General features: G+C 35.9%; 1 protein-coding gene across 38 annotated transcripts in view; it reads left to right on the top strand.

The window, feature by feature from the left end:
- Huwe1 (HECT, UBA and WWE domain containing 1) overlaps positions 1–13,313 on the top strand; it is a 134,633-nt gene that overhangs the window by 30,006 nt on the left and 91,314 nt on the right. For 29 of the 38 annotated variants that reach the window (XM_030251434.1, XM_030251447.1, XM_030251458.1 and 26 more), the window contains 4 exons: positions 4,434–4,502; positions 9,266–9,364; positions 9,987–10,193; positions 12,213–12,365. In XM_030251434.1, the coding sequence (XP_030107294.1) occupies positions 4,458–4,502; positions 9,266–9,364; positions 9,987–10,193; positions 12,213–12,365 (504 nt within the window). In that variant the 5' untranslated portion in view covers positions 4,434–4,457. Of the gene's footprint in view, positions 1–4,433; positions 4,503–5,431; positions 5,540–9,265; positions 9,365–9,986; positions 10,194–12,212; positions 12,366–13,313 lie in introns of all 38 variants that reach the window. The other 9 variants (XM_030251448.1, XM_030251449.1, XM_006528948.3 and 6 more) reach the window with 1 other exon arrangement.

Consider the following 13,313-nt stretch of genomic DNA (forward strand, 5'->3'; position numbering starts at 1 on the left):
TATGTTGGAGACCATAAATGAATGGTTTGTATCTCTTAGCTTAAAGTTTAATATAAAAAATAGTGACTGGCCAGAAGTAGTGCTTGGGAGGAGAAATAGGTCGATCTCTGAATTCGAGGACAGTCTGGTCTACCTAGAAGAATTCTAGGACACCCAGGGATAAACAGAAACCGTGTTTGAAAAAGCCAGAAAAGTTAGTAGCTGATATTTAATGGTGGTACATGCCTTTAAGCTTATCATTCAAGAAACAGGCAAGTGGGTCTTCAGAGTTCAAGGCCAGCTTGGTATACATAGTGAGTTTCAGGACAGCCAGAGCAGGTCTTTATTCTCGTTTAAAACAACAAAAATTAAAATCCCTCAAACCCAAACAAAAAACTGAGAACCAGCCTCACAACCTGAATCTAACCCCTCAACCCTACATGGTGAAAGGAAAGAAACTAGCGCTTGCCAAGTTGTTTTCTGACCTCCACATGCATATATGCATAACACAGGTGCATGTGAACACACAAGCAATTTAAAATTTCTGAGGTATGGCTGAGATAAAAAGCTGTTTGACCCTACCCCTCAAGAGGGTTAGGTTGAGCCTTGCATGCTTGTTATCCTATCACTACAGGGGGACTAACTGACCCTACATAGCAATACTCTGTCTCCAAAAATAGTGTTTAACCCATGAGACAAGACAAACACCTCCCCACCCCCACCTACTCCTGTCTGTTGGGAAGATAAGGATTGTTGGGGGTGGCATGTCATTTTATGCAATAGTCTAACAATTGTTGAATTGTTCTTGCTTCAGCAAATAACCTCCTATCAATGCTTTTTAATTTCAACTCAGTGGGGCACACACAAAGAGAAATAGTGAAAGTAGGAGTGGTCTTGCTGGGAAGAAGGGGTTCCAGCAGGAATGGGAAAGAGCAGATTGACATGGAGTGGGGCTTACAAACTAAATTTTTTATGTAAACATGTGAATTGTCAAAAATAGTGATTTGACATTTTTATTTTTCCAAGTTGTTTCTGCTATTGTTATTCCTTTGCTTTCCCATACACATTTTGGAATAGTTTAGGTTTACTCAAGAGTCTTACTGGGATTGGAGTAGGAATAGTGTTGTGTATTGTCTATCAATTTTAGGAGATTTGACATCTACCATGTTGAATCTTCAGGATGTTATGAGTGCTCGTGTATAGTATTTGTCAGTGCATATGTATGTAGAAGCAGAGTTCAACTTTGAGTGTGTCACTCTATTGTTCTCTATCATATTTTTTAATACTGAGTCTCTGAACCTGAGGTTTTCTACTTCTGGTAGACTGACTGACCAGTGAGTCCCCAGGATCTGTTTTCTTCTCACCTGCCCCAAACACTGTAGTTACAGACTTTTACCTGGGTTCTGGTGAACTGTATTCATGTTCTTGTGCTTATACTGCAAGTACTTTTATCACTACTAAATCTGCTTGGCCATTCTGCGAGGTGTTTTATAAATATGGGATTTTTTAAAAAAAATGTAGATAAAACTTGTCTAGAAATAGGGAAAGTTGTGTTCTTTTCTGGTCTGTGTGCTCGTTACTGTCTAGTGTTGTACTATTAAGGGCAAGAACTTCCAACATTGTCTTTGAATAAAGTGATGAGTACACTCTGAGTTCAGTTCCTCATTCATTCTAAAGGGAAAACATGCACCATTATATACTTGAGTTGTACAATGTTGGGGCAGATTGCTACTTCTCATATCAGAAGCAATTTAATTGCTTCTCTACATATACCTGTATCTCCAATAATGGGATCTAGTGTTAGCTGTAAAATCTTTTGTAAGAACAACAACAAAAAAGCCTGGTAGTTAAGTGTACAAATTGTTCAGTATATGGTTTCTACTCCATGGTTAAGATTGTTGTCAGGATCTAGTTGGCCTCATTTTAGGTATTTTGAAGTTGTTGATAGGAGTTAATCTTGTCCTTTGTGTTAGATGATGAGGTAATTTTACAAGGGAATTTGTAGTTACATATTCCTAAATATTAATTATAGGAGAACGTTGTTTAATGTTCAAATACTGTATAAACCAAATGTTTTGGGTGATAAATATTTGAAAATATATTAACTTTGATTTATATGTATGTCAAAAATGACATGGCCTCAAATGTTAATATTTAAACATAATATTTAATGTGCCTATCATTAAAATAAAATACTGTGGAACATTCTTAATCTTTTAACCATCTCTTCCTTAATACTCATTGATTGAGTAGATGTAAGCAAAACAGATAATTAGGACAGAAGCTACCTGGGATGTGTATGTATTCATGACTGGTTACCTTAAATAGCACCAGATCTTTCTGAAGAGCCTGAAATCTACCTCTACCACTGTGCATGTGTCCTTTTTGATAGTAGGAGAAATGTTGATTTCTTACTACAATTTGGTCAGTGTATCTTCAAGGACTTATCTGTTATTAAATGTTACAGGCATTACATGGGTCTGATTAGGCTGTTACCTATTTTGGGGCCTTCTAAATTACTTGGTCTTACCAAAGTGATTGTGTTAAACTGTCAGAACAGTTTTAGTAGTGTCTTACACATTGTTTCTTAGTATTTTTAAAAAAGAATTCTCTGATTTTTTTTTTCAATTTTTATTTGTTTGTTTGTTTGTTTGTTTGTTTGTTTTTTCGAGACAGGGTTTCTCTGTGTAGCCCTGGCTGTCCTGGAACTTACTTTGTAGACCAGGCTGGCCCCAAACTCAGAAATCCGCCTGCCTCTGCCTCCCAAGTGCTGGATTTAAAGGCGTGTGCCACCACCACCCAGCTAAGAATTGTCTTTGTTAAGACTTCTCTTTCCCGAAGGTCCTGAGTTCAAACCCCACCAACCACACGTAAAGAGATCTGATACCCTCTTCTGGTGTGTCTGAAGTCAGCTACAGTGTACTACATATAATGATAAAAATCTTTGGGCTGGAGCAAGTGGAGTTGACCAGAGTGAGCAGGGCTGACCAGAGCAAGGAGAGGTCCTAAAATTCAATTCCCAAGAACCACATGAAGGCTCACAACCATCTCTACAGCTACAGTATACTCACTCACATACATACATACATACATACATACATACATACATACATACATACAAAAAGACATAATTTATCTTCCTGTTAAAAGGCACATTGCCAAAACCATCACATGGCTTAGCCTTAATCCTTGTGTTTAGCTGTGAGTTAACATTACAGTGGGGCGGGGGCGTTATTTGGCTTATGCGTCCACATTATACAGTCTATTGTTAAAAGGAGTCAGGGAAGAAACCCAAACAGGAATCTAAAGTCGTGAACTGAACCAGACATAGGCCATGGAGAGGGAGAGAATTTACTGGCTTGTTCTTTCTGCCCTGCTCAGCCTTCTTGTATACTCCAGGACCACCAGGGATGTCACTATTCACATCCCTGTAGTAGGCTGGACCTTCCTACACCAATCATTAATTAAGAAAATGTCCTATAGACTTTAGGCAGTCTGATAGAGACATTATTAAGTGATATTTTCATTTCCTTTCTCGAGTATTTTCTTTAGACCTAAATTAATATTTAGTTGCTTTTTTATTATCTGTTGCCCAGCCTAGCCATGAATTCCCATTGATCCTTCTTCTGCTCCAGTCTGGAGTTACAGGTGTGAATCATGATGTCTGATTCAGTAGATCTATATTTCATGTTATAACTTTTACTTAATCACAAACTTCTGTTATGTAATTGTCTGCAGTATTTTCTAGCAGTTATATAGTCAATTCAAAAACCAATTCTAGAGCTGAAGAGAAAACAGTTAAGATCACTTTTTCCTGGTACCTGTATGGTAGCTCACAACCATCCTTATACTTTCAATATATCTAATGGCTTCTGGGCCCCACGCCTCTATGATGTACATACATACATGTGAACGAAACACACACATAAAGTAATTTGATTTAAATAACAACTTTAAACATCTTAATTGGGGCTTTTGGTACTTTCTGATTTTTCACTTTTGTACCTACTCATGCAATATAGATTAATAATGTTAAATGTTTGTGTACATCTTTAAAATTTTGCCTAAATTCCCAGACCCCCCCCCCCCATAACTAGAGGCTTATAGTGAGTTTTCCACCCCAAGTTATCGAAAAACCTTGCATACTTAACTGTGTCAATAAAGAGTTTGAAATCTTTATAATAGGAGAAGAAAAAAAGCTTTTTTGTTTTGGCTTAGTTTGGTTTGGGGTTTATTGTAACGGGGAATGTTGGTTAGTTTTATCTAAAGATACTCTGCCATTTTCTGTCTAATAACCATATCATCGAATTAACATAACTCCAGTGTTACACTAGGTATCTTGCATACTCTTCATCTAATATTTGTATTTCTAAGACTGTAGAGCTGTAGAATATCTGTAACTTTATTTTCTCATTACTTTGGGGTTTTTGTTTTTTGGTTTTTTTTTTTTGCAGATCTTAAATCAGAAAACTGAAAACATGAAAGTAGACAGGACTAAACTGAAAAAGACACCTACTGAAGCTGTGAGTATCCAAATTTGCTTTGTGCATTTTCTTTATTTCAGGAAAAAAATCATTGTGACCAGTTCAGCAGTTCTGATCTTCCAAATAAGTATGTCCAGTTAATACAAAGTGTTAACTATAGTAACTTGTGAAACTAGGAGGAATATCTCTGTTTGTCTAGCATGCATGAGGCCTTGGGTTGCATCCTGAACACTACCAGAAAAAATAATACTACCTTGCCATTTTAACTTACTTTGATTAAAAATTAGTAGCCAAGTGACCAGTGGAAAAAGGAATAGTGAATAATACTTTAGGTATTTGTTCCCTGAAAGGGACTCTCAGGCTACAATATAAGCATTGAAAGACAGTATGACAATGGAAAAGAGATGTAGAATTAAAATTGACTATAGCTAATAGAACTTAAGAGTTTTTTGTTTTGTTTTGAAGACAAAAATGGTAAGTTCATTGACTTTTTTATTAGCCTTTTATTTTGTATTTTGACATTGGAATATCAGTGTTTTTACTAAATGCCATATATTGAGCATATTAATATTGTTTCTGTAAGTTTTCATTTGATTCTGTTTTTGATGTGTTTTGGTATTTATAAGTTTTGATGACTATTATATTTAAAAGTGAAGAATAAAAAAGTCTTAAGGAATTAAGATTTTTAAAAACAAGACAGTGCCATCAGCGTAATAATATATTTATACGAGAGTTGAAAATCAGGACAACTTAGCATACATAAGAACTTAATAGAGGGATTATATATTGTGGGAAAGAACAGTATTAGTCAATAAAATGTGCCAAGACAATTACATTTGATTTGGGTGGGATGGTGCGGGGGACTGTTTTACTGAAGTAAATTGTAGATAAGTCATCAAAAGTCAGATATTTTTAAAAGAAATTATAGGAGAAGTAGAACATACAGGTGAATGTTTACCTTGTCTTAGGTGGGGATTGCCCTTCCAAGCATTAAGGCAAAGGACAAAATACCAAAATGGAAATGTAAAATACCATATCCAAAATAAAAGGACACATGACAATAGCCATTCTAACAGGTATGAGGTAATATCTCATTATGATTTTGATTTGCATTTCCCTGATTATTAGTGATGTTGAGTACCTTTGTATGTGCCATTTGGCCATTGTCTTTGGAGAAAAGTCTTTTCAAATTCCTTTGCCCACTTTAAAATTGGGTTATTTGGGGGTTTTTCATTATGAAGTTGAAGAATTTCTTATATTTTTAAAATTAACTCCCCCCAGAAGAATGAAAAGTGAAATAAGTTAATTACAGAGGAACAAATACTGCATGATTCCTCTACTATGGGGCATCTAAAATAGTCAAAAGGTATGTAAGTAGGCAACAGAATGAATGATGTTTATCAGGGGAGGGAATGGGGAATTGTTCTATGGCTATGTATAATTTAGTAAAACAAGTGAGTACAAAGTGAATAAAAAGTTGGGTATGGTGGCTCCTGTCTAAGGAGACTGAGGCAAAAGAGCCACAAGTTCAGGGCTACATAGTGTTACCCTATTTGAAAAGAAAAAGGATAAGTTTCAGAACTTACAGTTACTGGTAAATTGCTGTGTACTTTAAGAATTTCGTTGAGGATAAACTTCATGTTAAGTGTTTTTAATACACACAAATACACAAAGGGCCACAAGGAAACTTAGAGGTGATATATTTTTCACCTGAAATGTGGTGATGGTAAAATGAGTGTATGGATCCATATAAACTCACCAAATTATGTTAATTATGTGCTGTTTTTGTATGTTCACAATTAAGCTCAGTTGTGTGGGGGAGTCATGGGACATGACAAGCTGGAGAAAATATTTGTAACCCAAAATAGTTAATATCTTTTGTACCATGTCAGTAGAAGAAATGAATATCCCAATGACAAAATGGGCATAAAACCTTTCAGAGAAGGACCAAAGCCAGTAAACTAGAAAGAGTCTCTCTTACAGGTGATCAGAGAAATGCAAATTTTATTTTTTATGCTAAGTGAATTATAAGGCTCTTACAGTCACACTTATGTAAATTTCCTAGCTTCTATCAGATTATTTAAGAATATAAAATCACTGACTAGGTGTGTTTTAAGGCTTGGGTTGCCTTATTTACTCAAGCAACATAGAAGATTGCCCAGTTTCTCATACTGGTGTTAGTACTCGGTTTTATTAAGAAATGTTTTGTTTTTCATTGATTTTACTGGTGTCAGTACTAGGTTCAGTTTTTAAGATTTTTTTTTCATTGATCATACTGGTATCAGTACTAGGTTTTATTTTTAAGAAACATTTTTGGTCTTTCATTGATCACTTAGAATATTGGCAGTATTTCAAAGGATTTCCCCCATAGGTTTGATAATGGAAACAAATTCAGGTAAATCCTGGTAGCAGCTTTGAACTGACAGATGGCTTGCCTTTTCCTGTGAGTCGGGACAGTCCCACTTGGTTTGCATTTATGTACAGAGAAATAGGAAAAATACTGTAAAGAGAAGTAAACCTTATAATTAGAAAACACGAGCACCTTAGATTTAAATGTGTGTAATAGATGAACCCTGTGAAAAGTTGGGTTGGAGGTGGGCCTATACCAAATCCCATGAGATGGTTCACCAGGTAAAAGTCTTCTTACAATTTAATCTCAATGAGCTCAGCCCCTAGAACATAAGGTGAAGAAAACCAACTCTGCATGATTGTCCCTGTCTTATGACATCTGCACATATTTACTCTCTCTCCCTTCTTTCCTCCTTCCCTATTTCCTCCTCCCTGTCCCCTAATCCTTCCCTCTTTCCCCTCTCAGCAATAACAAGTCTCTCACTCACAAGTTTAAAGGATTTCTTTGAAAATAAGAGAGACAAGAAAGGTTGGGTATGATGGTGCAAACTTTTTAAATCCTAGCACCGGGGATGCAGAGGCAGGTAGATATCTGAGTTCCAAGACCAACGAGGGATACATAGGGAGACCCTGTCTCAAAACAAGAAAGAATTTAAGCAAGAAAGAGAAGGAGACAATTGTTTATAATTTTTTCATATACCACAAAGATAGAGAAATTTAATACTTGAGTTTGGGAAGTAGCATTTAAGTATCCTATTTTGGTCTAGTCCTTGGTAACCTCTAAAGCATTCAGTGGCCATTAGTGAGGTTGAGTTCTAGGAAAGATGGTAAAAGGTCCAGGCAAGCTGCCTTTGTGCCTTGTATGGCTTGTCCAGTTAGACTCAGATATCTCATAACTGTTCATGATGCCAAGCAGAGTCTTTGGCAAGGCCATAGTATCCTTTGCTAACAATATTGCATTCAAGCAAGATCTGGCTTGGGTACCAGGTTTGTGAGATATTAAATGCCACGTAATGGTAGACATACCAAGTTTTTACAGGACTCAGATGTTAACAACAAAATGGGTATTACCTAACCCACAGAATCATAACAATGAATTAGCCTATCTTTGTCATTAGAAATTTAAATACATGCATTTGATACTAAATCCAAGTAAATGAAAAAGGGACAGATGAACTGTGTTAACAGGTGTCTCAAATTCTCCATGTTTTCTGTTATTTATTCTTCTTTACTGTTTTTCCTACAATCTATACATAAAAGGGTGTGAGGCTGAGGTCAAGCCTGGTTTATAGAAGAATTTGGTGTTAGGTGTTTTTCATACATATCATCACCAAAATTTGAGGTAGATCCTAGCAAAGTTGAGAATTTGGCTTAAAGAAAATCATAGTTTTAAATATCTTATAGGAGATGGGAATCTTTAGGGTTTCCTCTAGTTTTAGATTTCACAACAGCATTGTTGGATATATAGGTGGTATCTAACTATTCATCTCTTTCTTGATGAGGATACTGAGATTCAAAGTAAGAATGACTTTAAATCTAAATCTCATGTTCTTTGTTTCGTTTTTAAAATTTTTCTCTTGTGTGTACTTACTAAGTGGCAGGTACTTGAATATACTCTTCAAGCTAGCTTGTTAGATTGTGTTTTCCTGGTAAGTAATGGATAGTAAGTAGGATTCATCATAGTAGTCATAAAACCAAAATCAGAACATAGATTTGTTTGTTTCCAAAGCTAGTTTATTCCCATGACACCATTTATAGAATTAAGTAAAAAAAATCACTTTCCCACCTGTTGTCCATTAATAGAATGTTTCCCAGTCTCAGTCCCTATCCCATTTTCCTTACCACTTTCAGAACCTTTATTATAAATTCTCAATCCACTCCTTGATACCTGATAATGGTCCTGTTCATCAATACAAGATATCAGGAATGTATGGAAATGGGAATACCAAGTAAGAATAGAGTCTTAGTTTTACAAAGTTCAGAAGCTCTATGATCTTTTCTAATTCAAGGTTTAATATTATAGAAAAATAAATCATTGCTAGCCTTTTCCTTTCAGGCTGGTTGGCGTTCTCTTCTCTCTTCTCTCTTCTCTCTTCTCTCTTCTCTCTTCCATCCCCTCATTTTCCCTCCTTCTAACATTCTGGTTACCTTTTAAGCTATGTTGCAAATTATTTATTTTTGCTTTTAGTGCTGCTTAGTTTATTTCCTTTGTTTCTATTGTCCGTATACTTCAAGTAGTTTGCATATACAGGTTTATTCAGATTTAAACAAATGCATAGTGGATTGTTGGGATTAAAGTGTTTCCTCACAGGCTTCTATTGTAATCTAAACTATTTAGTTTTATATAAGCAAAAGTTGAATTTCTTTGTGGGTTTAAGGGTCCCTTTTCCCATTCTCTTTGTTTCTTCCTCATTCCTAAACACCTTTTATGAATACTTGTTTGTTTTTCTTAGCCTGCAGACTGCAGAGCCTTAATAGACAAACTCAAAGTTTGTAATGATGAGCAACTCCTCTTGGAACTGCAGCAAATCAAAACATGGAACATTGGCAAGGTATGTAAAATCCATGATAACAGAGGATAGGGAACATGCTATTAGTACATCATTTTGTGTGCTTTGATGATGAACAAGAGAACTGTAATGGAATAGCCTTATTCTATAGTTACTTAAGTATCTAGTATATGTGTCACAGCTCTTGGCTACTGGTATTTAGCCTGAATTGTTGCCAAGAATTATTTTTTAAAGATAAACCAATGTGCTGAGCCAGAGAGAGAGAGTTCAGAAAGTAAAAGCATTTATTTCCAAGTCTGGTGACTTGAGAGATCAAGTCTAATCCCCGCATCCTTCATAATGGATGGAAGGAATCAATTCTTCTCCTCCCCCCACCAAATTTTTTTCTGACTTCTACATGTATTCTCTGGTGTGCACATACCCACATAAATACATTGATGTTTGAAGAAGTGAAAACAAAGCTAAGTGTTAATAAAACTCTACTTCAAAGAACCATTTAGTGTTAAAAGAACCATTATTATTTTGATGATGGGCCTCACTGTGTGGCCTAGGCTCCTTGGACTATATATCCTTCTACCTTAGCCTCCTCAATACTGAGATTACTAGAGCATACCACTAAGCCACTTTTATCATAATTTTATATCCTCTTTATCCTTCTTTCTAGTGTGAGTTATATCACTGGGTGGATCTGTTGGACCGCTTTGATGGAATTCTGGCAGATGCTGGACAAACAGTGGAGAATATGTCATGGATGCTTGTATGTGATAGGCCAGAAAAAGAACAGCTGAAAATGCTTCTATTGGCTGTATTGAACTTCACAGCCTTGCTCATTGAGTACAGCTTTTCTCGGCATCTGTACAGTTCCATAGAGGTAAGAGAATATAAGGCTATGTGGTCTGTTTTTAACTTAATCGTGTGTATGCACAAACAAGGGAATTTCTGTTTCTGATGGTTGTTTGCTTTCCTTTTCATTATGGATTTCTTAAGATAGTAAGTAGTAGTAAGTGGTGGGGATTTAGCTCAGTTGTAGTATACTTGCCTAATGGGTATAGGCCCCTGGGTTTAATCCTCAGAACCACAAGGGGAAAGAGATAATAGTATGGCATTTCTTAGGCATAAGTATTACCTGTCTTAGGATTGATGTGAAAGTTTCTCTGTTTCATACTTCAAGGCATAAAGAATATAGTACCTGTATTGAAGCATTTTATGGACTATTTAGTAATCTTTGTCAAAGATTATTTAGAGGTATTCCAAGTTATTCTTAAACTATTAAAAATAGTTTGATTTTCTTATTAATGTGCTTATAATTTTCGATGTCTTTTGCCAAAACACATACACTCCTCCCATCATACCTGTGGGGGGGGGGTGAGTTTAAGCACCCGTTCCTTATTCAGAATGGTATATTTGCATGTAACCTACATATATCTTTGTAAATACTTAAACTCACCTCAAGATTATTTGTAATACCCATCACAATTATATCACTTTTGTTCCTATGACCAAATTGCTGACAAGAACAAGGGAGGAATGTTTTTGAGGAAACAGATTTCATTCTTCAAGGATGGTGGTAGTCAGCTTCATCTCATGGCAGTTACATACTACTTTTTTTGAACCAAAAAAAGCTATAATGCCCAAGGCTTAAACCCTAGTGCCCTAATTCTAAAAGTTCTACAACCTTGTAAAACTGACTAGTGGCTAACTAAGGGTTCAGAAACAAGCTTATAGAGGGGCATTTTACACTCAAATTGTAGCAGTGTATGTGCAGTGTTTATAGTTAACTTTGTCTTAGGAATACTGACCAAACTCTGTATGGGAATGTACCTCAAAAATATATGTCTATCCATGGTAAGTTGAATGGATGAATGATATGGGTGGGACTTATAAGAGCCTATTGTATTCTTTGTACCCATAAAGACTGAGGTAATCAATCCATGGTCAAAAGGGCACTGAAAAGGGTTTAACAGTTGATTACTTCTAGCGTAGAACTCAGGTTTGAATTCCTACCATGTAAGCATGGAAGGCTTACAACTATATGTAACTCCACTTCCAGTGGATCTTATTCCCTCTACTTGATGTTTGCGGCTACATGGTTCACAGACATACATTCAGACAAAACACATTAAAGAAATCTTAAATTTAGTGGTCATAAATAGAAGTTATTTTCCTTTAGCCAAACTTGATGACCTTGATACCACCCTGTTGTTTTTGTTTTATTTTCTGAATGATTTTGGACAAGTAGTAGAATGGTTGAACATCAAGTGGGAATGGATAAACAGTCAGTCTTGATAAAGAAATAGATGTGCTGCCCAAGGAAGTCCATATAAAGTAAACAAATAAAATACTTTTGTTAATTTCTAACTCAATTACATAGTGATTTTAGTTTTATCCAGTTATGTGCTGCAACATATTGGTGAATGTTCTCTGTTTGGAAAAAAAAGAGGTTACTCCCAAGCTTGTCGTACTTTAATAGTTTTGAGTAATTGCACACAGCTGTTGTTGATAGTTTTAGTTTCTATGTGTCCTTTATATATTTGTTATAAAGGAAATAATAGCATACACTTAGATTCATTTCACAATGCTTAGAAATATAAATTTTTAGTCCTACATATGTATTATAGCATGTTTCTATCTTGAAATTCTTCCTTATGAGATACAGATATAATATCGAGCTGCAATTTTCAGTGTTTACAGTTATTGAACTTTCTAGTCAGCTGTTCCTTGGATGCAGGATTATATATTGTAAGAGATTGACTTATTTTTGTGTATTGTGGCTCAATAACTTGATAGCTTTTAATGTTGACACACATTATTACATTAAAAGAATTTCTTTTGAAGTTTTTAGTGCCAAGTACTTGATCCACTAAACTTTGTCCCTTTTTTGTTTCTATAGCATTTGACAACTTTATTGGCTTCCTCTGATATGCAAGTGGTGCTGGCAGTCCTTAACCTTCTATATGTATTTAGCAAAAGATCAAACTATATCACACGTCTTGGATCTGACAAGAGGACTCCGCTACTGACACGGCTGCAGCATTTGGCAGAGGTGAGTCTTTGGGGAAGATATCAGCATATGGTTAAACAGGCATTTCTTGTTTTGCCAAAGTGGATTAGAATCCTTTTGTTAACTTTCTGAGGTTTACAAGTATTTGTGACAGTGTAACAAAGTTTCAAAAAGCACGAGTATTCTCAACTATTAATTAAATTTGAAATATTTCATCAACTCTGCTCAAGAAACAAAATTCTTGTTTCAAAACTGATAGTGCTGCTTTGGAGAAATTCAGAATAAGGATTCTATGTGAAAAAGAAGCATACCGAGAGAAAAAGGTTAGATTCGAATCTTTAATTCTGATAACCAGTTTTCTCATTTCGGAATTTAAATAAGAATTGTTTAGAATAATCGGAGAACATTTAGTGCTATTTTTTCCAAATTGGATATTTTCTTTATTTACATTTATGATGTTGTTCTCCCTTCCTCCCCCCAAAAAAAACCCGATGTTGTCCCCTTTCCCGGTTTTTCTCTCCAGAAACCCCCTGTCCCCTTCCCCCCTCGACCTGCTTCTATGAGGGTGTTCCCCCCACTCACCTACCCACTCCCATCTCCCTGCCCTGGCATTCTTCTACACTCGGACATTGAACCTTTACAGGGCCAAGAGCCTCTCCTCCCTTTGATGCCTGACAAGGCCATCCTCTGTTGCATATGCATCTGGAGTCATGGCTTGCTCCATGTGTACGCTTTGGTTGGTGCTTTAGTCCCTGTGAGTTCTGGGGGGGTCTGCTTGGTTGATATTGTTGTTCTTCCTATGGGGTTGCAAACCCCTTCAGCTCCTTCAGTCCTTTCAGTTAGTGCTATTTTCTAATGGTGGTATTGTATTGGAGTCAAGATTTCCTACAGGAAAATTTAACTCTATCCAAAGATTGTGGTATTCCTAGAGGTTAACTGATTGATAACACACAGTTTGCTATGAAGTTGTCTTAGAATTTTTTTTCAGGG

The sequence above is a fragment of the Mus musculus genome, chromosome X (assembly GCF_000001635.26).
Source record: "Mus musculus strain C57BL/6J chromosome X, GRCm38.p6 C57BL/6J".
Classification (NCBI taxonomy): Eukaryota; Metazoa; Chordata; class Mammalia; order Rodentia; family Muridae; genus Mus; species Mus musculus.